The sequence below is a fragment of the Hippoglossus stenolepis genome, chromosome 22 (genome assembly GCF_022539355.2).
Source record: "Hippoglossus stenolepis isolate QCI-W04-F060 chromosome 22, HSTE1.2, whole genome shotgun sequence".
NCBI classification, from domain to species: Eukaryota; Metazoa; Chordata; class Actinopteri; order Pleuronectiformes; family Pleuronectidae; genus Hippoglossus; species Hippoglossus stenolepis.
In genome coordinates, this window is record NC_061504.1 from 15,594,436 (window position 1) to 15,619,511 (window position 25,076).

General features: G+C 46.0%; 1 protein-coding gene across 2 annotated transcripts in view; it reads left to right on the forward strand.

The window, feature by feature from the left end:
• Positions 1 to 25,076, forward strand: part of LOC118101816 (ankyrin repeat and BTB/POZ domain-containing protein BTBD11-A) — a 118,919-nt gene that overhangs the window by 628 nt on the left and 93,215 nt on the right. For both annotated transcript variants that reach the window (XM_035147821.2, XM_035147822.2), the window contains exon 1: positions 1 to 628. This exon is cut by the window's left edge. In XM_035147821.2, the coding sequence (XP_035003712.1) occupies positions 1 to 628 (628 nt within the window). The remainder of the gene's footprint in view (positions 629 to 25,076) is intronic.

Consider the following 25,076-nt stretch of genomic DNA (forward strand, 5'->3'; position numbering starts at 1 on the left):
TGCTCGGGTCAGTGCGCCAAGCTGCCCGAGCTGGAGGACGTGCCATGGAGCCTCGGCGAGGTGGAGGGCGCACTGAGGAGGGACGAGGAGCTGATGGTGGGGAACCCGCCGCCGGAGGTCCTGGCGCGGCTGTCGGCGCTCATCGGCCGCGCGCTGGTGCGGGTGGCCCGGGAGGCGCAGCGGCTCAGCCTCCGCTACGCCAAGTGCACCAAGCACGAGATCCAGAGCGCCATCAAGGTGGTGCTCTCCTGGACCATCTCCGTCAACTGCATCACGGCGGCTCTGAGCGCGCTGTCCCTCTACAACATGAGCACCGGGGACAAGTTCAGCCGCGGCAAGTCGGTGCGCTGCGGGCTGGTGTTCTCCGTGGGGAAGTTCTTCAGGTGGATGGTGGATAGTCGGGTGGCCCTCAGGATCCACGAGCACGCCGCCATCTACCTCACCGCCTGCATGGAGAGCCTGTTCAGGGAGGTGTTCGGCCGCGTCCTGCGCAGCGCGCTGGTGGAGAGGGACAACGGGGTCCCCAAGTTTACGCTGGAGTCTCTGGAGCAAGCCATCAACGGGGACTCGGAGGTGTGGGGTCTGCTGCAGCCCTACCAGCACCTCATCTGCGGCAAGAACTCGAGCGGTAAGACAAGTCCAACAGAAACAAGCGCTTCACTGAAATGTAATTCTCTCCCTGTCACCTTGGTGCTCCATGAACCGGCAGGTGGGTTTGCCCTTGACTTCCATCTCCAACGCGCGTCCACGTGTTGCAGGGGAACTCAGGGTCTGTGACTCAGGAGCACAAAGAGCTGAGTTCTCCTTGAGAACCTCTTCATCTCAGGGTTCAGTCATCTTGCTCTGTCGCCCCTTTTCTTTTTAAAGCTGAATATTTCATGGAGGAGATGTGTAAAGTGCAAACCAGTGATGCTGGGCCCATGCTGGAAAAGTAATATGACTATAATTAGGCTGGGGGGGAATAACCACTGCTTATCTGCCTCATGTAATTGCACTTCCAAACAAAAAGGGCCTTGAATATTTATCACCCTCTGCTTTTAGACCCCCCCCCCCCAACCTAACTGCCTGTATCTTGGTTATCAAAAAGGCCCCCGAGCAACGAGAGTCAGAACAGATATTTATGGTTGAAAAAAGATCAGACAAGCTCCAACCTTTTGTTTCTTTGAAGCCATTGTGTTCTCAGACTTTTCACGGAGGAGCGAGGAATGCTGACGTTAATGATTGTTTTCAGACGGAGTCAAACCCCGGAGTGCACAATGTGTGTGTGTGTGTGTGTGTGTGTGTGTGTGTGTGTGTGTGTGTGTGTGTGTGTGTGTGTGTGTGTGTGTGTGTGTGTGTGTGTGTGTGTGTGTGTGTGTGTGTGTGTGTGTGTGTGTGTGTGTGTGTGTGTCGTGACTCTGCAGGAGAAGCAGGATTTGTGTTTGCATTGTGTTGTTGATAAAGGCTGAGCCTCTTATCCAAAGCTCTGAATGAGAGACAAACTTAGTCTTGGTAATATTGACCATAAAAGTCATATCTCAGCTCGTTTTTTGCAGTGAGCATATTTTCTTTCTTCACCTACGAGGTGAAAATCAAAAATGCTTGTGAGGTCTGAATAGGATAAAGGAATCTTGCACCCATTCCTCTGTAAAAGCTCCAGTAGAGATTGTTCCAGAAGCTGTCTGAGGAAAAATGGATCTGAAATAGCTCTCATAGGTTTCATCGTGATAAATGATGTGTTTTGAAATCCAATCACGGATGCAGGTTTTTCTAATTAAACCGGTTCTCCTCTGTAATCCAAAGTCTCTGTTAGGAATAGCGAGAATGTGCTTTTGTCTGGATTCCAGAACTCTCTGTGTAGCTGTTTTCAGACTTGACCTCCGGAGGATGTCTGGAGAATCGGGTCTGGACTTTCTCCGGAGTTTGTCTTTCACACATGCACAACATTCGGAAATATTTGTTTTGTCCGTCGCATGCTAGAAACGTCATCAACACCCTCAGGCTTTCGCGGTGAATCTCCAGCTGTGTGCTCACGTTGGCTCTTTCGGACAATCTGCAGACTTTTTACCGGGGCGGTGAAAAGTCTGGAGACTCGGACATTAGCGTTCACACATGCAGCCTCTCCGGACAATGTCAGGAGGATCTCTGGAGTTCAGTGCATGTCTGAAAGCAGCTTATGTGTCTCACATATCCAGAGAACCGCTCATCTTATTAGATTGGATTATCGGACGACAACAGCGTGTTCACGACAATGAAAACGGATTCTCAAAGTTCGGGATTCTGCGTTTTTTTTAGCAGCTAGCCTTACCCAACGTTGAATAAACAGGTGAACAGCTGTTCGTGCAGCAGCGGTGACGTGGCTTCAGGGTTCAGCGGCAGGTCTTTATTTGTCGTGGCTGAGTTACTGCAGATCACTTTTTACAGTTTCAGAAAGAAATCCAGCCTCACCACAGGTCACGTAAACAGTGCATTCCAAACAGGCCGGTTTAGAACGGGCACGGTGATATGAAATAGGGAAAAAACGGCAAACCCTGACATCTGATAGTCAAAATATTTCCCTTCCATTGATTTGCGCAGTGTTTGCTCCGGCTCTGCAGATCAAACCGGTCGTTTTGACCCTTTTTAATCTTCTGGAGCCCAAACATCCTTTAATGCCGCCTCATTTGACATTGGTATTTAGCCTGGGATGAAAATAAACGCTACACATGACTGCTTTTGTCTTGAAACTGGAGCTGGGAGACGGGAAGAGGAGAAGAGCGTGCAATCCCCCCCTCTCCACTCCTCCTCCTCCTCCTCCTCCTCCTCCTCCGTGGATCGCATCATTTCCTGATGGTGCAGAGGAGGCTACAATTTTGCGCTCACTCCCGAAACAGCATGATGTCATCTGTGACAGTCGGGAAGGCAACAAAAAGGAAAACGTGGCCTATCAGACGTCGTGAAGGAGACGGCTCCAGATCAGCTCATTAAAACATCATGAGTCAAATTTAATTCTCAGACCTGCTGGTGAATAATGAACCGTCCTCAATCGCATATTAATCCAACATTCACTCATTTGTCTGCACCGTCTCTATGTGGCCGAGTGGTTTCAGGAATGAGTCTATATTTATCTGAAGGTGGGAGAGAGCAGGTTGGATCCTTCTGGTGAACGAAGGTGGTTCTCAGTGACCGGTGGTGACGACGTCTTTACTCTGACTAATGAGCTGAAGCCTTTCTTCTCTTCCTTTGTTTTCAGACGCACGTGCTGCTGTTTAAAACCCGTACAAGCTGATTTATGATATTTATCATTACAGGAGGAAAACACATGTGCGTGAGAGTAATTCATAACCTCGACAAAACTAATTGTGAAACTAGTCACACCTACAGCGTGTAACTGTCAACAGGTGGAGAGGAATCGTTGAGATGGAAACAGGAACTGAAAACAACAAATGAGATTAAGAGTCATGTTTATCGCCGTCTACATTTTCCACATACAAGTATTCACTTTGGTGTTCTGGTGCGTGACAATGAACATAATTAGAATTAATGAGGACAAAGATAAAGCAAATCAAAAAGCAAGTAGACTTTGAGTGTGAGGAGAAAGATAAAGTCGAGTATCATGAGTGAAAACTAGACAAATAGAAATGAAAGATGAAATAAAACGTATATAAATAGGAAAGCATAAAAATATGTTTTACAGAACCGTTCAGTTTATGCAGGAGTAAATGTAATGCATTCATTTTATGCAATTTAATATCCATTTATATCCAAATAACACAATTAGTTGGTTTATCATTGTGTGATTGATTTTCGGGCATTTATCAACATCGCATCAGTGAAATGTTTGTTGTGTAACGTTACTGCTAAATAACTGTAACTGTTGATGTGTGTCGCATCGCGATATCCATCTCGTATCGCGAGGGAATGATCACACGTATGCAAATGCAGGCGAATGATAATCTCATGCTGAATGTGTGCGGTGCAGGATGTGACGCACACAGGAATCAGTTGTGTGATCTGTTGTTCGTTAAAGGTCGTGGTTGTTGCATAGCATAAAGTAGCGGCCGGTTCGACGCAGCTAATATCAGGGAGGTACGAAATCAAACCGTGGCTGAAAAAATCAAGGTGTGAACCAAACTGTGGATTAAAACCACAACCTTCGCAGATCAGTTTGCCAACGTTTGGTTTTACAGGTGCACGTTTCCTGATGTTCTCACCTCAACAAGGATTCAGCGCCTGTGATCCGACCGCTCTCACTCACGTTAAACACTCAGGAACACAAACAGCCTGGTCATCTGCCCCCAACGCGCTTATAATGTGGAATCCCCATTGATTATGATTACAGCCGTCATCTGTCGTGACCTTCCCCAAGGACCCGACGCAGCCTCCACAGGGCGCATGACACAACATAGTGGAACCGGAGGCCCTCCTATAGTCGGCCTATTAAATTAGCAGCGGGTGTCTGTTCTTCCTCCGTCTCCTCTCTCCGTCTTTCACACCATACTTTATTGTGTCTCTCCTGCAGGAGGGTGGGCGCGCTCGCTGTTTGCATGCTTGTTTTCCACTGTGGTTTTTAATAAGCTCAACCTCATACCCACACGATTCTGGCGAGGCCTTTTGTTGTCCGTTCTGTTATTATTCTTCGCGCCCGTCCCTCCCCCTCCTCGGGGCGGACTCGCAGATGAGCGGACAGATTGCTGCGGTTCTGGTGGAAACGCCAGCGCTCCGGGCAGGCAAGATTGGTCGTGATGGATTATTTTATGCCGCCCAAATTTCATAAAACCAAAGGCTGCTGCACCCGTATCCCTTCAAACACCCCCTGTTTTCTGCAGTGATTGGTGATTGTGATGTGAAGTTGTTTTGGCACCAAGATGAATTTTATGAGCTGCATCCATTTCCAGTTTCTCTCCAAGTTAGAGGAAAATATTGGCTTTGATTTCATATGTTTCTTCACAGTGATTTCACTAGTAGGGGGATTCCAAACAGCTCCTTTAACCACGCTCGGGGAAACATGGAGCAGCGGTTTCATTACCAGTGTCATTGGACTGTGCATCCCCTCCCATTATCAAGAAGTAGGTGAAAGCACCGGGTCACAATGAGATAATGAGAGAAGCGTTCGAATGCAGGAGCAGAAACAAGGATGTGTGGAGTGTCAGCTGGAGGAGGAGGAGGTGGGGAGGAGACGCTGGCGCAGGTCCCTCAGAGATATAATTACCATGCAGCTCTCTTTAATTAACACTTGTGCTTATCTGCTAGTCATTAAGATTAGGAATTAGCAAGAGGGAAACACGAGGGAGCCGGAGAGAACAAAGATGATAAATCCTCTCATTCATTACTAATACCAGGTCGACGTGTTTGATCAGGTGTGTGTGTGTGTGTGGCCCAGATAAAGTGACCTCTGGACATTCAGACCTGTGGACTCTCTTTGACGTGAGCAGTGAGACGAAGCAGGTTTCCCCCCCGATGTCAGTCGTTTTCTTCACAATCAGCAAAGACGCCTGCGTGAGTGAAAACTGCAGCAAAAGCTAAAACACGGCGGCACAAACAAATATTCTCTCTACATGAAAAACATTTAGTTCCTTATCACACTGTCACCTGCTCTGGAAAGTAGATGACAAATCACTGAAATTAAAAAAGGATTTTAATCCAGTAGCCCAGCGATGACCGTGTCCTATTATATTTAAAAGATCTTTTACTGGGAGCTGTAACAAGACATCAGTGGATTCATGCTGATTGTGGTTTTCTCTTTCACACGCTGCTCATGGCCACGATGAAAGATGTGGCGGCGGCGTCGCGTGCATAGCGAGTTCCGTCTCTGTTAACCCCCCGTGACCGCGGCTCTGATGCCTGTACAACAGGTGGCCGCTCGGCGAGTTCACTCTGCAGTCGCACCTAAACAATGCTGCAGTGTCGCAACGACCTGATTTGTGCGGTTTGAGTTCAGCAAATGCACAAAATCCACGAGATGATGACGCACAACCTGAAAGTCTGGAGACTCACTGGGTTTTGATGTCGTGTGTCAGTCGTACAAAACTTAATGCAGCACAGAAATCCTCTTGGGACCTTGATTTCAACATAAGTCATTTATTTCTGTATTTCATTGTCCTGTGCTGCTTGATTTTCTTATTGTAAAGTCAGAGCCACAGTCTCACACGATGCTTTATATTTGTCAGTTCATCCAAATACTAGAAAATAAGGTTTTATTTTTTACCCTAGATGACGTGTTGCCGGGCAGAAAGTTTGGTTTCACTTTTGATTCCCTCTCCCAGAGGCCACGTCCTTTGTTTTTTTAATTTCCACTTCAACTGTTTGGAAACAGAAAGAATCAAGTTTCAGCTGAATACGAACTCGAGAATGATTCGTTCATATCTTTGCAGATTGCAAATCAAAATGATCTGCACGTGTAGATATCACCAGAAACATTACTGACCATTTAAAACAATGAAATAGTAAGTGATATAAGCTCTTACAGCTTAAAGGGTTAGGGGGTTTCCAAAGTTAATCTCAGGTGAAAACCAAGCGTTGCAAAAATCTGAATCTCAGCTCTGTTGCCTGTGCGGTGAAACCACGTTACATCTTCTCAGCCGTACGTTTTCCTCCTTGTGATTCATCTTGTGCTTTCCGTGATCGCATCATATGATCTGTGGTCGTTCTGTTCTCTCTCGTGATGTTTTCTGTTCAGATCTTAAGCTCAAACATTCTTTGCTGCTCACAATATTTGTCTGTGCTAAAGAAAACCAAACACACTACAATAAAACCCCTCACTACAATAAAAAGCACATCTTTTTTATTAATAATGAGACTTGTGAGGGAACAGGACGATGACTCAAGCGATCGGGTGATTCTGAAACTCAGAAGTTGTTTGACTGTATGAGTCAAGCTATCGATCGGTTGTGAAACATTTGCATTACTGTAAATCTGATGTCAAGGAGGAATGAGGATGTCGGTTCAAACACTCACATCCTCTCTCACACGTCTATTGAGTCAGGGGATGTTTTTGTCTCTCCGGGGGGATTTTCCACGATTACTTTCTGAAGTTTTTTAACTTCAAACTATTTTAAGGGTTTCTGCCGAGGAGGTTGAACCTATTTTCATGAAACTTGGTGGATGGATGCCTTTTTGGGCCAAGGAAGAACTTTTGTAGCAGGGGGTTGGATACAGAAATAGTTTTTCACTTCTTTTAACATTGAAAGGCATTTTTTGACATTTCCTTTAAAGCCTAGGCTTCCAGGAGAGAAGGCGTATGGACGGGCTTTATTTTAGTAGTATGGATGTTGGAAGATGCTGCAGCTCGATTGAATGTAAGCAGACTGCTGGGCCTTGGCGGAGGTTTGTGCTCAATGTAGTTTTTCTCACTCTACTGAAGACGGGGGGTTTCTATAGAATCATAGAATCAACAGTCAGAAGAATAACAATCTACTGAGTCACTGCCCTCTTCAGTTTGTGAACTCCTCGTTAAATCCGCTGTGAGATAACAACGCTCCAGTGTGGGATTCAATCATATCACTTCAACAATAAACCCAAGTTTCTGCTCTCGAACGCTGCAGCCGAGCAGATGACTGACGTCCCTTTAACTCCACGTGAGATATTTTCAAAAGCCGTCGACATCAATCAGATCCCCCCCCACGCTCATCATCCTCCCCCGGTGTTATTTTAAACACTTACTACAGACTCCTGCAGTTTGAGTTTGTTATGCACGAAACAGAGCTGAGATCAGAAAAACGAGCTCCATCCAGTCTCCTCCTGCACGAGTCCCCCCCCGCGTCCTGAGCGAGTCCCTGACACTGAATGAAAGTGACAGATGCTTATCTCTCTCCGCTGACGTCCGACTCCCTCCTCACACTGCACTGGAAGTCAGGGGAGGGAATCTTAACGTTACTGTGGAGTTGCTGTGTGTGTGTGTGAGTGGGTGTTTTCCAACGCCGGCGTTTGACTGACATCTGAGGGGCCGGCAGTGTCAGGAGATGTGTCTTTATCGTTCCATGTTGGGAAACTGACTCACAGCCTCAGTCCTTATTTAACCAACCAGGTTACAAAGCTCCTTTTTTTATTTCACCTTGAGCGTTCATGTCGAACGAGTAGAGGGAAGCAAGGAAGTATCATAACGTGTATAATTCAATAATGCAAATCTTTCTACAAATGGTCGATAATACATTCGGAAACACTTGCAATGTCCAAAAAGATGTGGCACATTGTGGGCACTTTATCAGAAGGATAATCTGATTCGCTGCGAATTTTCCGAGGTCTTTTATGTCTCGTTTCTTTTACCCTGTGTACGAAGACTTTTATCTTTTTGTTTCCTGTTTGTGTCGGACCTTCTTCCTGTCCGTGGCTCACACCGATAGTTAGCCGACGTGTCCTCGCGGCCTCGGTAAGAACAGATTACCCCAAACCGCGACATGATCACTTGGCTTCCACTTCGTCCGTCCGTCCTGTTCTACCAGGAGTAATTAAACTCTTGCGTCTTCATTTCATATTTGGGACAGAAAAACAATCCTGCTTTCTCCACTTTTATTTGGCTGTAATTTCAGCGCGGGCGAGCTGCAGTAACTTGGTTTTAAAGGATCAAACGGGGATTAAGAGCTGAACATTTGTAGCTGCACCAGTTGGATGATTCATGAGAGCACCTCGCAGACGATGTCTTCCAGGCGGTGGCCGGTGCCGCTGGATCTGCTCTACACAGTTTTAACCACAGGCTTAAACCGGGAACACAGAATTTGTCTGCAGCCTGCACTGAATTGTGTAACGCTTGTGTAACACTAGCACCGAGGAGAGTTTCTAAATATGTAGTCAGTCTGAAACTGATACTAGTTCAAAGAAATGAGATGCTACAGTTATTGTGATGTTGACGGATGTTCATTAAACTTGATGCATTATGGGAAGAGTTAGATCTTGGTGCAGATTTCTAATCACTTTCTTAATCATTGCAATATAGTTTTCTTTTGGCATTTTCTACATTATTATCAGTAAATAATTCATGGATCCTGATTAAAAAGATTCTGGCCTATTAAGACGACTGATGTCTATGAGTGTGTGAACTTTGGTGCAGCTTGATTGAATTTCATGGGACTATTAAGCCTGAGTGCCATTCTGGTTTGATTATTGAATGACGTTTTCAAAAATGCCAATTATCTTCATCTTTTCTCTCATTCATGTTATCGTTAATCAAATACCTGTTGGTTCTGGGAAGTTAATCACCAGCCAGCTGATTAAGTGATTGAGTAAAGATTACTAATTGAAATAATCAGTAATTGAAGCTCTATTCCGGCTCCAAATGACGTCACCAGCTAACGGGTCGGCGACACCTGTATCCAGGATATTTTAACTGATATTTAGACGCGTCGTCCATCCAGAGAAGACGAGGACAGATGCAGTGGTCAGTAAAGTGCAGACGGACAAATGCAGCGTCCTGCCCGTCCGTCTCCTCCTGTTCAGCCGAGCCTCGGGTGTCAGCGCGGCGTGTTACTGCCCAACACGCCGTTACAGCATTTAATTAACAAGGGGTGAGTGCAGGATCAGTTTCTGGCTGTTCCCAGGTGGTGATGGGAAATTAGGCCCCTTGCTCCGGGGAGAACCATCTGGTGCCACAGCGACACAGAACAGGCCAGTGATTGGGATGCTCGGCATTCTGGGTAGTGGAGTGTAGGAGAATACCTTTTGCGATTAAGGACCTGGACTCGAACACACCCTCCCTCTCCTGTTCTCCTTTGTTTGCCGACTTAATCCCAACTTGACAAGTGCAAACGCCAACTCACCGCGTCCGCTGCGATAACACGGAACCTTTAAATCCCACGGTTACACAAACGGCTTCTCGACGACGCCTCATGCTCCTGACTTTCGCTCACAACTTGACACACACGTGAAGATGGAGCCATTCGGTCCAGCGCTGTTGTGTAGGCAGGAACCATTCCTCCCACTGACATGAAGCATTTCATAACCACCACACGACAGACGTTGAAAAGAAAAGCTACAAGGAGAACTTGCGCTCTCTGCAATCATTGCATCGCTGTTGCATTCACCCGCTCCCCTTTGTGACTCTCATCCTCATCCCTTGTCCGTCTCTTACGGCGTTCTACACAGACAATCGACCTCTCAGCCTCATCTCCACTTATTCTTATTTTAACAAGAGCAGCTTTATTATATTTTAAACGAGAAAAATCTGATTTAAAGCTTAGAGAAATCTTTTTGAGATGCAGCTAAATCTGGCGTTTCTGTGTGGGAGATTGGTCTGAACCCAGGTTCCCTGTTCCTGCAGAGACAAGTGACAGTTGTGGGTGATTAGGAGAGCACAAGAACAATCTGTGTGATTTGTGGTTGCTCACCAGAAATGTCTCCAAAAATAAACCGGGCTGCTTTCGCTGCCTCCAGGCGGTGACATTTATTAGTTTTTTTCCAAGGTGTGAAATCTGCAGGTCGTGTCATGATGTTAAGTTGCACTTCTCGTCTTGTCTTCGTGTTGTGATTGCAGCGCTGGAGGTGATGAAGTGATTATCCTGGTGCTCATATTGTGGTTATTGATCACGTCCAGTTGGAGTGTGGGTAAACAAAAAGGAGAAGGAGGATTGTGAAATCAGTAGAAAAGGCTCGGAGATTCGCGTTTTCACTAGAGTTCCTCACAGGCCCCAAAATCTTTGCCCGAATCGGAAAATACCAAGAAATGTTTCACCAGAACCAAACCTGGATCTGTCTATCAGTTAAAGCCAAGACCCAAACCAGGAGACACAGACCTGTATGGGTCCCACGGTTCAGGTGGACTTGAAATATGTTTATAGGTTATTGTTTATAATGTTTTAACGTTTATTGTTGTTCTTTTAGATGTTTTGTTTTATTGCGGATTTGGCTTTTCTATTTATTTTGTATCTTTGTGCTTGAATTTTATTTTCTGAAGCTCCTTGTCACTCTGGTTTTGAAAGGTGCTATAGAGATAAAGTATTTTATTATCATTATTATTATAGTTCTGGCATACAGCCCCTTGTGGATAATTTCATGAGACCCTCCGGAGTGGAGGCGCGTGTCTGAAAAGCAACTTGAGACAAAATGAAAAGCAACACTTCCTCTGAGACGTGGGAATCAAGTCCGCCGGCTCTTATTTAGTGAAAGTGAAACTGCAAATTGATTTGAGCAAACACTCAAACTATTATTTCACCCAGCGATCATCCTCTGTCATCGCGGAGTCTGTAGCCGAGCTCGGTTTCTCTGTTTACATTGTGTGTTGTAATACATGTGAATTATACGATGACAGGCTGTGATTACCCTCTGAGGTTTTCTCCTTTATGTGTTTGCTCCACCGCCGGCTGGTTGAACCTGCTTTGCGTCATCCTGTGGTCCGGCGGCCGACGTGACAGACATGCAGAGACGTATTGTTTAGACAGGTTGCATCATCGCTCGCCTGATTTCGCCACCAATAACTGACTCGGTGCAGGCGTACAGACGCACAACAGGTGTCTGGATACACACAGTCACTTGTTTGTATTGGAACGCTGCACCTGTGGGAGTGGTCAGTGACTACAGCAATAAACCTCTATTACAATCTGCACAGGAGCTACCGGTGATATCTATTTCTAATCCTAACCTTCAAACCTTGAGGTGACCTTTTTAAAGAGCAAGTTGAGAATAAACCAACATTTCAAGTGACGTTTATATAATTAAATGATATTTTCAGTGTGTCTCTGTCAGATTGGACGTCTGCTCTGGAACTGGAAGTGATTAGACGACACAGTGTGTGATGTGTAAATAATCTTAAATCTTCCGATCCAGACGCTGGCAGTCGCTCTCATGAAGATGTTTTGATATTTGTGACATCGAGTCGGTTTTGTGTCGCTCACTCACATCCTGATCCGCCTGTAGGTTTATACAGTTCCTCTTCATCCAGGCTCTCATCCTCCTTCACAGAGCTGCTGGTTCCAGTCAGTGTTTATTTTGTCCTCACAGGATTTGTGTGTTTGTTGACCAGTAGAACTGACCAGTCATCCCATGTGTTGTCTGGTGTGTTTACTCCAGTCAAAGGCAAAAAACAAAATCCGTGCAAACACTCTTCATGTGGAGTTTTGTCCAGTGTTTGTTCCGAGCTGACAAATTTGTGCTCACACAGAGAAAAGAATGTGGCCACACACGTCCTGGAGCAACTGGTCAAGGTGATCGAATTCCTCAGGACAGCTTTCATTTCTTAAAACTCAATGTCGATATCAGGATTGACCTCAGAAATCGAATATATGGAGATAATCCTCACTTTCCTAAAATATCCTCACTCTTACATTCTTTAACTCAAACCTAAGAAAGCTGTAACGGTTCTCACGAAGTTAGAGAGCGCACGCACACAGACACACACAGACACACACACACACACACACACACACGAGGGTGTCTGAGTGAACAATGCTGCATTGTCACTCACCTGTTGCTGCTGCTGCTGCTCCCATGTGTAACAAAGACAGCTTGTGTAACTCACACAATCTGCTATCAGCAGCAGCAGCATCATCATTTCATAACATGTTCATTTATCAGCAGGAGGAATTCTCCCACTGTGGTAAACAGCTTCAATATGGAGCCCGGCCGTCATTAAGAGCAGAGACCGTTGTTCATGCAGATCCCGCGATGCCAAGTTTATTCATCCAGGAACTCGTTCACCTATGCTAATGCACACCTACACCAGGCAGCTGCACGACGCCATTCCTGCTCCTGCACATTCACGGTAGATAATCCTCAGGCTTCAGCGCAGAGAACCGCTTTCCCACACTTCCCAGAACAAATACTCGATTTCACCCACAATCCATCATTTCCTCCCAGAGGCTGCCCGGTACCGTGAAATCCCAAAATACTGTTTGTTCTCTTGGCGTGTTTTCACCCATGAATGTATCATCATCATCATCAGGGCGGCGGCAGCATCTCTCTCGTCCTGACCTGCATTCTGCTCCGTGAGAGCTCGGTTTAAATGCATGAGTCAGACCGAGTCAATGTGAGTGTGCATAAAATCAACCAGAAAACACCAGGGAGCGTTTTTTATTCTCGTTACACGCATGAGAACGTGGTTGAGAAAAAAAATAAATCACAAGGTCGCCTTAGAAATCGTAGAAAGTTTTCTACAATATCTATATACTGGAAATCTTCTTTTTAGACACAGATGGTTGCTAAGGAGACTAAGGAACACTATTTATTATTAAGGTTTTTGTGTGAAATATTTGATATTTATAGATATTTTTCTTTTCTTTTACACTTTTCTAATCAATCACTCAACTCAAGCTGGTTTCAGGAGTCTGTTAATTACTTTTCATGCCAAATAGAAATCAATGCAAAACCAATAAATGCCAGAAACAGTAAGAGAGGGCAGCCAGGAGGCTGAATCATCTTTAAAGACCAGAGTCTCACTGTCGAACTCTTTCTTTAAACTATCTAATCCCGACGCTTTGCTATTTAAATCCTATTCTCAATAACCTGCAGCAGACTTTTTGCACTTTAAGGAAACTCAGGATTCACTTCCTGAAGTATTTCTCATGTGTGAATCTGGCAAAAGTCGACAGTCGCTGCCTCTCTCGCTCCCTCTCTGCTGGAAGTCGAGAGCTGTGAAATTGCCCTGGAAGCATCAATCATGCCTTCGTTTTCCAGGCAACACCCCCCCCCCCGTCCCGAACCCTTCTCCTGCCTCCGGTCGGCTTGCTCTCCGGGGTTCTTCTCCCCCCCGACTGTTCTTCTGCTGCTGTCGGTCTGAGCGGCTTCTTCAACTGCATAAATCCTCGTGTCCTCATGGGGGGGGACTGAGCCTGATGGAGAGCAAACCCCCGCTATAAGTTCTGCTCAGGAGCGTTCAGGCTCATCCATGTTTTAGTGCAACACGGGTGATGTATGTACGTGTTTAGAAACCTCATTCCAGAGGTTAGCGAGTGTTTGTGATTGCAGATGGGGGGATAGCAGGGATATCCCTCGCTGGGAGATGGATGGGATGTCGGAATTTTATTTTATATTTTCTCTAAGCTCACGCAGAGAAAAGCCCTGAAAGTAATGTCAAGCAATAAATACTGTGTTGTGTCTTCACTATACTGCATGTATGCATCAAGTAGATATCTTATGCTGCGATGCTTAATGCTTATATATCAATAAAAGTTACGCACGTGAAAAAAGTACATTGCAAGTAAAACAAATAATAAAGAAATACAAATTGAAGTCGACTAATTTAGAAATGTAAATAAACAAAATGTAAAATGTAATCATTGTAAAATCAAAAATCAAAACATTGACATTGAAAAACAAATATATGAAAACATAAGGGACCCTTGAAACTGCCTGTTTTCATTCCCCCTTGGAGACCAGATAATGACGGCGTGTCTCATTTTCATCGCCGCAGACATGAAGACGGCGAGCGGACCCGTCCTAAATAACACGGGAGTTGATGGCGAGCTGTCAGGAGGTTGAAACAGGAGACGCATAATGTGATGCGACAGAGTAAATTATCCACAGAGGAGAATTTTTACTGGGAGGAAAATGATTCGACTTGAAAACTTTGCTGCTTATTTCAAAGCTCATAAAATAAAAGTGTTTCCTCTTTCACATCACTGCTCTACTTATAAAACTTTTTATGTTCGTCATCATTTTGTGCGTGCGTGCGTGCGTGCGTGTGCGTGCGTGTGTGTGTGTGTTGTTTAGCATCACAATAAGTCCGTGGGACCAGATGTACACAACTTTCTGCCCTCATTGTCGCACCGTCCCAAGTGTCAGCCTCTCTTTGTTGTTGTCGTTATTGTGCGTGTTCATTTGTGCGTGTGCCTTTATGCCGAACAGATACTGCTCCGTCAGACGTTCTGCAGCCGACACCATTAATCACTGAAGTATACACTCGGATATAAAAACAGCCTAATGTGCGTTCGGCTCCGCCCGGGGGAAATAAACAAGAATCCCTCCACGGAGAGAAAATGACAGACTCAAAGAATCAGCTTTGATCACCTTTTCCCTCATAATAAAAACACAAACAAGGAGGCGTCTGGTTCTCTTTCTGTTTGTCTGTGGAGGAATCCGTACAACAGGATTAATTGAAGACGTACTTCAGTCACATTCAGAGGCCGTTCGCCGCCTGTGTTCGCGATGACAGACGAGAAGGTTTTCAGTCGCGGCTCGGGGGCTTCTTCCTCGAAGGCTTATCACAGACATAAATACTCGTTTTGATCCCAAACAGAAACGGCGCTGGTGTGAACGTTTGAAGTTCAGTGGATTTATTTGGGTATTTAACTTTAGTCTGAGACGGCGGAGGATCATGGTTCATGTGCAGATCTCTCATTTTTTAACAGTTTTATGTGTTTGTTGTGACTGTGGGTTTTGTTTTATATCATTGTGAGTTAAATATCAAACGGTTTTCACTCGGGTTCCTTCTTCTTGCTGTTGCTGTCGATTGGGATCCATCACCGCGGCCTTCTTTCATCCATCTGGATCTGGAAATCCCACAGGGGCCATTTTGACCTTGGGACTTCCAGCCCATGTTTGGGATGTTCCTGTACAATATATGCAAACCAGTTGGTTGTGGTGTTCCATGTGCCCCAGTGTGGGTCCTTTGGAAAGACCCTTAACGCCACCTGCCTACCTCAGGCATGAGTGAAATACCGGGGGTTGTGGAATCAGGGAAACCTCATGAGAACAAGAACATTCATTGACAAACTTAATAAGCATGGGAGTGATGGAACAGCTTCATAATGTAGTGTCCTGGCATTTAGTTGAGATCATAACCCGACTTTTATTCCAGGAAATACAGTGAAATACACTCTCCCTCTCTCATGCCTATCGTACAGTCAATTAAGGCGAAATATCGTTAAAAAAGCAATAAATAATACGACAATAAATACAGAGCATCACCAGACCTTTCATTAAGTGCAAAAAAAAGTTGGTGCAGCCACTTTCACCCGGCCCCCTGCCTGCTCTGCAACTTTCATATTCCTATATTTAAACTTCAGTCAGGATAGATCACCCATCAGCCGCTGTTCCTGTTTCCCCACGCGCCATTCATCTCTTTTTAATTCACCTGTAGCCGACCGAGTTTTTCTCCGAGGCAATTTTCCTCCGCAACACAGCTGCAGATAGAACATTTCATGTAGCATAGATCAACGTAATTTCCTCCACGGAGCGGCCGGACCAGGGGAGAGAAGAGAAGCAGAAACAAATCTCAGCAATTTCTGCCGCCGCCAACGGGGCCTACACAGGAGGTGTTTGGAAACAATAACAGTGTTGAGTAGCGCTGACTTCGCTGTCATGCTCCCACTCAGTCACCCATCATCCAACCCACATGTCATAGCTGCACATGAACGAGCCGGTTGCTATGCCCCTGCTGCTTCTGTTGCATTCCCCTGCATCGAGTCCTGTCTTTGGGTGAGACAGCGTTTTTGATCAAAATCAACTGCGGCTTTTGTGAACGGCGATTTATTTGTATGTGTTAGTCTGGTTACGTAAGTACCTGTCCATCCATTTCCAGCGTTTGTCCCTCCAGTCCTGGTCGTGATGCAGCAAACCTCCATCTCTGTTCTCCTGATGCATCTTGAAACAATCCGAGGCCTCGATGAGATTTATAATCTCACCGGTGTGTTTATGTCTGTTGTTGTTCTCCCAGTTGGATCCCGACATGAGGGATGCATCCTAATTAGATTCCCCGAACTTCCTTAATTGGTTTGTCTCAGTGTGAAAGAACCAGCAGCTGCAGAAAGAGTGAAACGAGATTCCAAATTATTTGTTGGGTTATGATATAGAGGGAAGGACAGGAACAGAGGGAGAGAGGAGGATGACATGTGGAAAGGGCTCAGGCGGGATTTGAACCCATGCATGGACACTGGAGTTTATGCCCAATACTCATTCCTTTTTATTGAGTGCATCTAAAGCAGGAGTCACTGGATCCATAACCGATAAACCAGTGAGCATTTGTGTGTTTCTATGAGTCAAGGAAAGTACCTTCACATGGCGTTCCCTAAAAAGAGAGAAGTAAACAAACTGTGTATTCATTCGCCATTGAAGTGGCCCAGATGACCGATGCTGTGTGAATCAGCCACAGACGGGGTTGTGACCTCAGCCGGGTGTAAATGGACCAGTAGACTACGAGGACGTGCTTGAGGTGACGCAGACCCTCAGTGGATCCTTGTCTGGGGGGGGGCGCTGCAGACACGGTGGCTACATCGGGATGTGGAGGTGAAGGAGAGCCACACGAGTTCAGGCTGTTGGTTATTCAGACGGGGGTTTTGAAAGTAGGCCAGCTCGTGCCCGGGGCAAATCAGCTTCCTGGGTCGCCGTGTGAGGAGGCGTTTTTTGGCGGAGCCTGCAGGGAGCCGGCGCTGTCAGGGCGGCGTGAAACACTCGAAGAGCAGCACAAAAAAAAGGAAACTCCCCTGGTTTCCGTTCACCGGTGCTGCCTATTTTCAGCACAGAGAGGGTCATGCTTTGTCAAACGCTGCAGCTGCTTTTTATTGTTGCGTTTTACTTCGGTCTTGGACTCGTCGTGTCCTGTCTGATATGGAGACGGGAGACGGGACAGGCTCCCTCCGAGCGTACATGCTGATGGCGGAGGAGCAGCAGGTGGTTGATGGAAAGTCTCTGCTCAGTCTCCCGGGTTGTGTACGTCTGAAAGGCAGAATGACAGAATGATATTTAAAGAGCAGCATCGGAAAGTCGACGGGCTCGAGGAACGCAGGCAGATGATTGGTCAGATACGGCCTGGCCTCCATGTTGTGTGTCCATATGAAGTGTTGTCGTGTCCTGGTTTCTCTGTGTGTTTTTTCCCACATACTTCAGAGGAACTTTCACTTCTCCTCTTTTCAGATACAGTAAAAGCCCTGGTGTACGTCTCTCTCTGCCACTCACAGCAGGACCTTGCAGCCGCACTTATTTAACTGTCAAAACTCTCCAGGAAAGTCTTTTAACAGTTTCTGTGATGAAACAGCGATAGTTGTTAAAAACCGTCGGGGAATCCCGTGTTCCCTGTAAAAGCTCTTTTAATACTTCTGCTCCTTTTTGTTTTCTCGTGAAACTGCGTCCTGTGGGAACCGGAGCAGATTCTCTGTGTGTTCATGTTTTCACACATCGGCACAGTGCAGACGTTATGTGCCTCATACGTGTGGATCCATAAGGGAAGTGGAGAGGTGAGAATATCAGGAGGAAAGTGGGGAGGACAATGATTGCACTGAGAATGGAGGAAGACAGAGGTGAGAAGAAGAAGAGGAGGAGGAGGAGGAAGAGGCAGGGCCCCGTTCTCGCCGAGGAGCCCGGGATAATCAGAGCAGGGAAATGAGCCGAGTCCCACGCAGTCCTCGCCAACCGCCCCGGAGCGACCGATGACAAGCCTGATGGATGGCAGCTCGCAGCGAGCGCACTCCTCTGGGAGAGAGGGAGGTGAAGGGAGGCGAGGGGGGGACTGGAGAGAGAAAACACCGAGCTGCAGGTGGGCAGAGACGGAGACAGAGAGCAGGAGCTGCAGAGAGACGACCGAGGGTAAAACAGGAGCAGAAACAAAGTGGAAATATGTTTGTTAATGACCACTGGGAGCGACTGTTTACGGCAGAAACACAAGTGACAAGCGTGAGACGGAGTTATACAAATATCTCTCGGAGGCCGAGACGCTCTGCAGGCAGAAACAATCTTTTTGGCTGAGTTAAGCCTCGGGCGCCCGGTTACTGAATCACCTCCTGCATCTCGTTCGTTCTTAAAGCTTCTGGAGTTTGACGGCTCTTTGGCGACTGTTTCCCTGGTCGGAAAAACAAATGAGCTAATCAGTCGGGATAAAGCAGCAACTACACCTCGCGTCAAAAGGGATTTAAATGTCAGTGACTCATGGATTTAGGCAAAAATAACAAGAAACAACCACATGAAGACGCAGGTCAGACCTCAAGAGGAAGTAGAAAGACATTTTAAGAGCATAGATTAACTCGTAACTATCGTATAATACAAAATTGGCTCTGAAAACATGAACAACACAGAACTCTGGCTTCCTTGAATAGAATAGAATAGAAAACCTGTACTGTCATTGTACAAGAGAAAGAAATTAGAGGTCCCACTTCTAAAAAACTGTTTAAAATTCAACCACAGACACAAACCAATAAATGTACAAGTGGTAAATATGTGGTTACCTCTTGCACAGAATGGATATTGCACTTCCACAAAATCGTAATTAGCAAACATGTGGATTTTAGTTACATAAGCCGTCCTCCACAAACTCCACATCTTGTTCTCCTGGGGACGAGTTGTTCATCTGCTCCGTCTCGGGTGACATGAGAAAAGTGGCTGTACCACTTCCTCCTCCTCCTCCTCCTCCTCCTCCTCCTCCTCCTCCAAACGTACAGTAAACCCACCGTGATGCATTGTTCTGCTCCTGAACTCCGTCCTGCTGCCAAGAACCCGTTTGTTTAACAGTGTGGAAAGTATAGACACAATATGCCTCCCGGTCTTGTTCTCGCTTAACGTACGTCCCTATATGGCCCGGCTGGGTCACGCTCCATGAAACATAATGTAAGAGGAGACAGACTCGACTCTATCGGGGATCTGGAGTTTTCCAATTGGCCGGAGTGTCCCGGGCCTGAAGTGCACCTTGTGGGCTTATTGCTGGGACATCGGCAGCCAAGAGAAATAAACAAGGCAGTAAACACTAAGTGCCGGGGGGATGGCCGCGAGAGACAGCTTATTTTTCATTCTCCATGAGAGGTCCGTCGAAATATGTCCCAGTGCCACAGAATCACAGCAAACTGTTCACGGGAGAGTGTAAAGGGATCTGTGAGGGATCCGAACACTAGGAATGGTTGAAATGTTACACACGAGTTGGTTAAAGCTGCAATAAGGACGGTTTTTTTATATGGAAATATTCTAATTACATCAACAAATTCATCCTCATCGAGTCCCAGAGACCACATACTTATCCAGCACAGGTTTACTCTTTGAGTTTCTGGAAGAAAACAGGAAACAACAGATAGAGATGTTCAGTTTCAGAGGATTTGCTGTTTTTTATCGTCTTCTATGATTTGAGGTGAGATACTTTAGGTTCTTGTTCGAGCCAGGGATCGAACCACCAACCTCATGGTTTGTGGACGACCCGCTCTCACACATGATCCAAAACCACCCCTAACAACTCATCTTCTCATTCCAGCTCACATTCAAACATTACTTAACTCTTGTGGACGCAGCTTTGGGACGTGATCACGTGGGCTTGTTAGTGTGTGAAGTGTGTGTGTATACATGTAAATACACTATCACAGGACGTGTGTGTTTACGTGTGTGGGAGGCCAGTGACATTAGATGCAGCTCGTATTGGGCACAGATTGTGTTGACTAATTTGAGATGCAGATGGAGACGTGTGTGTGTGTTTTTGTGTGTGTGTGTGTGTGTGCGCGTCACGCTGCAGTCAGGACTGCTGAGCTGCAGCTCGCCCGGCGATGTCAGAGACAACATGTCAGGGCTGATGAAAAGTGACTGATGAGCGTATCACTGTCCAATTTAAATCCCGCGTGGAACAGACGCTGATGAATAAAGGCATCAAAGAAGTTTGAGCAGGAGCAGCGAGACGTCGGCTCACGTCAGAGAGTCTGACACAAGAAGCTCTGCTGGATCCTTTGTCTCAGGCGGACGGACAGTAGATCTTCTGCTGATGAAAACCTTCAACTGTCATTTTTTTGGTCTGACTGAGTCGTAAAAGCTTCATTTGTAGGAATTGAATTATTCAAATGTAGCTTCTCTTTTATAAATCGCAGCAATATTTCCCTTTCTGTGCTTAATTTAAGACTTTGCTCCTCATTTCTACATTTTTATATTCAAATATTCACACTGTGCTGGTAGATTTCTCATTTGTTTTGTGAAAACGAGGCAGAAAGTATATTTGAGCAAATGTGGATTAACTGCGGCGTCGAAATTTAAAATTCATGCAGCTCAATAAGAGTTCATGCTCACGCTCTGTCTCCTGTGTTCTTTAACCAGCACGTCAATTAGAGGGTGTGTGTGTGTGTGTGTGTGTGTGTGTGTGTGTGTGTGTGTGTGTGTGTGTGTGTGTGTGTGTGTGTGTGTGTGTGTGTGTGTGTGTGTGTGTGTGTGTGTGTGTGTGTGTGTGTGTGTTTTCCTCTTCATCGCTTTTTTCTAAGTTCGGTCTTGAATTATAGAGACGAGGCTGCTTCGCTTCAGGGAACTTCTCCAGAAATAGTTTGTGGAGTTGCTGAAGTTCTCCTGAAACAGTGAAAACTCAATGATTAATATATGATTCGGGGTTTAAAGGTCAGAGATCCACTGACTGTTTGATTTCAGTGTAACTCAACATGTGTGTTAGTCCGTTTACATGAACACTTTTATACCAGTTACGCATCTTATCCTGATATTGATCACATTTGCAAATATTTTGTTTCCATGGCAACGTCTTTTGCAGCGTTTTGAGTGAAGCACACTGTAGAAATTGTAGTAAAAACTTTCCATTAATGATTGATAGAGGTCCTAAAGAACGCCTCCTCCATGTTAGTTGATGGGACGTGGACCAATCCTAAAAAGTCTGCGCTAAAGATAGTTTCGTCAATTTAGGAAGTTCTTATCACACAGTGTTCGTGTCTCTGATACATTTGGTTTTAATTATTTATATAATATTTTATATTTCGGGATAGTGGGAGGAAGTGGAGATGTATTGTCCGTCTTCACACACACACACACACACACACACACACACACACACACACACACACACACACACACACACACACAGAGAGACAGACAGAGTATGCAAATTAAAGTGTGGTGTCTGGAAATGTTATATGGGGAAAATAAAGAGTTGATGAATAATTGAATATGTGCCAACACAAAAAGTGAGCTAATAAACAAGCTGTAAAATGTAATGCGCTGCTGAAAGTTTAATAGAGGAGGGAAATAAATTAGCTTTTATTTTATGTTTTTGGCTGATTGGTGGTATGGAGGAAAGCGTTCTGCGTTTCCTTTAAGAGGTGGGGGGCTTAACAGAAGAATGTAAAACCTGATCTGAAAAGCTTTTAAGCAAAGGTGAAGGTTTGGTTTTGAGGAGACGTTTTAATTTTTGGCGCGTGGTCAAAATACGGTGCAGACGTCGGAGCTCGTCTGAGACGCTGCAGATCACAGGTGGCAGGATTTTCAGAATAAAACCCTGTCTGACACTTCATCCAAACCTTTGAAAGAGGGAGGCAGCCATTTAATAGCAAATACTTTTCCCACTAACACGAGTAAATACTTTGTATTGTTTGCAGATTATTACTTAAGTTCCTCTCCTCCCTGATTGGGACAATTCAGCAAATCTATGGCCATGCTTTTTACAACCTTTTGTCATTCTCAGGGGGAGCATTGCATTGTGGGCAGTGGATTTATTTAAGAATGAAATGCATTAACTGGAAGGTCAGAGTCAGAGTGACAGGTTTGTGTTACATTACATGGAAGAGAAGCTACAACCAGTATCACCACAGGTCAAACAGAACAGCCCAGTCCAAACAGGCAGGTTGAGGACGGACACAGTTGCAGAAGCAGAAATGACATTAAGCTGTTTGTCTGAGCTCTTTTCCTAAATGAGGCTTCACTGGGGTGTTTTCAGAGCTGAGGGCCGTTCAGAATAGTCGTAGAGAGAACAACCTACCAGACCAGTAGTAAAGGCGACTTCCTCCCTGCAGGATAAATGTGTGACAGAGACATAACATTCAACAACCGCCATCGCCCGAACCGGCCTCACAGTCCAGGCCCAGCGGCTCCCGAGAGCCTTATGAATAAATGAGCGCCGCGGCTCAGCGACCCCGCCTGACACCTCTAATTCCCTAATTGACCAGAACACTTGCCCCAAGGCCAGTTCTTGAGATGCCGCCGCCGCCGCCGCGTTCAGCGACACTCACACCTGATTAATTATGCGTGCCATCTCCACGGTGAATGGCAAGCGCCGCTCTTCTCCCGGGTTCACTCCGAGCCCAACTTGACATTTGCGTTTGTTAAACAAAAATCGCGGAGTGGTTTTGGAATTACACGGATGACATATTTATTTGAGTAGGTCACAGACACTCGTTTCATTTTGTGGAAAAAAAAAAAAATAATAAATGGAACTCGTCCTGCAGGTGGGATGCAAATGCAAGTAGATGAGCTTAACCTACACAGAATGCAAGAACGTGACTTGAATTATAATTGTTAAATGAAGAATAATAACCATCCATGCAGAGTTTATGTGAATCTGGCGTAAAGCCGCGGTGCAGGATGCCCCAAAAGACGCCCGGGATGATGCAGATGCTGTTCTGTATTCAGAAAACTCTGCTCCCAGCTGCGTCTACCCTCTATTAAACATGAGACCAAGCCCGTCTGGAGGAGTGTGTCACTGCAAGAACCATATGATGCCTGTCTGTGAGTCTGTGTGTGTCTGTGTGTGTGTGTGTGTGTGGGTTAAATGTGCTCGTAACCTTTTTACTAATGCACATTTAGTTTCTAGCCACAAAAACACAACTTTCACTTTCCCCGTTCCCTGAGTTACAGATAGAACAATTATCCTCAGCGGTTACCTTCTACCACACTGACATAAATCCGAGGCTAATGAGGCGATCTGTATGCTGCACGTGTCAGATTTAATTCTGAGAACACGGACACTGTGGCGTCTTCAGCGTTCGGCGGCCTGGTGCAAAACGGTAAACACGTCTCAAGTGCACGAGAGGTCGTCGATGGGGTTGTTTCTGCCAGGGATGGAAACGTCTCCTGGAGCACGTGATCCGGCCTCTCAGCTGCGCTCCGTCAGTAGCTGCACTGACTCGCCGCCTCCAGGTGGATGAGATTAATGTTCGTTTGACTGAAATCAGCCAGACGTCGCTTCGCTCGGTGCACAGCAGGTGCAGCCGCGTCAGGCTGAGGGGGGGGGGGGAATCAAACTTGATGCAGTTGGGTTATTTAGGGTTTTTTAATCTAGTGCTGTGAGGAAAAAGTCCAGTTTTTATTTCATTTTGCAAATGCTGCAGCATTATCTTGCACTGTCAAAGGGACCAGGCAGCCATAAGGTTTTTGGTTCAAATCCCAGCTTGGCCAGGTTCCTATGTGGAGGTGTTTCTCTGGGTTTTCTCCACATCCAAAAAACATGCAAGTTGTTTGTTAGAAAATGAATCTGAGCACTTTCTGAAACTGGATTGACTGTGTTTTATTTATGATCTATTCATTTTGGGACCTGACGATCTTCTTCCTCTTACTCAAAACCCTCAGGGAAACAGAACTTGGAAGGAAAACTACATATATACGCTCCTTCTCGTTTCCAGATCCACAGCCCTTATACATGAGCCATGTGCCAGATTATCTCCTCCTCCCTCGCTCCGTCTCTTGGTTCCTTCACACAAACTCTCAGGCTTTTGTACCTTGGGGACCGGCATCGACGTGCCGGCTCGCTGCCAAGCTGGTACAGTAAGATAGGCACGCAGCGCTGTGCTACTCCCAGCAGATAAGCCCAGTGAAAGAAAGCAGAGTGGGAGCAGGCGAGTGGTTGAGTCTAGCATACTACAGGGGTCAGTGGCTCGATTATCTCCCCTCTCTGAGGCCCTCCATTGTTGACGTGGGCCCCCGACTTATCTCCAGGCTCTAGATCTCTGACACAAATGAATAATCACAGCCCTTATCGGCACGTGGGCTCAGGGACGCTGCGCTCCGTGGAAACACAGAGCGGCTTCTTATCTGTCCTGAATGGATGTGCGAGTGAACGTGCGAAACGTAAACACAGGAGGCAAAGGGGGGGGGAAGGGAGAGTGATGAGGAAGTGCTGGACGTTTGTTAAGGTAATGGACCTCGCTGCCCCGGCTGTAATTTCTCTGCTGGTCTTTTATTGACTGGCTCCACAGGCCTGAAAGACCTCGTCCGTCATACATCAACTGAACTGGACTGAAATGCAGCCGAACTGAGACATCTGCATTCAGTGGAGACCGAGCCGCAGCTCCACTCTTTACTCTTTACTTTCTTCTCGCTGTGGCTCCCTGTTACCACACATTTCATTGTTAGAGAGTGAAAATGCACCACGGGCCACTCCGCCACCTAATTATGCACTGCACAGCCTGCTGCTTATTTGCGGTACTCCTTCGCCAAGGTGCATAAAGTAGAAATAATTGCACGAACAAAAACAACATAGCAAACAGGGAGAAAAGGCAACAAGTTAAGATGGTAACCATAGAAAGCCCCAA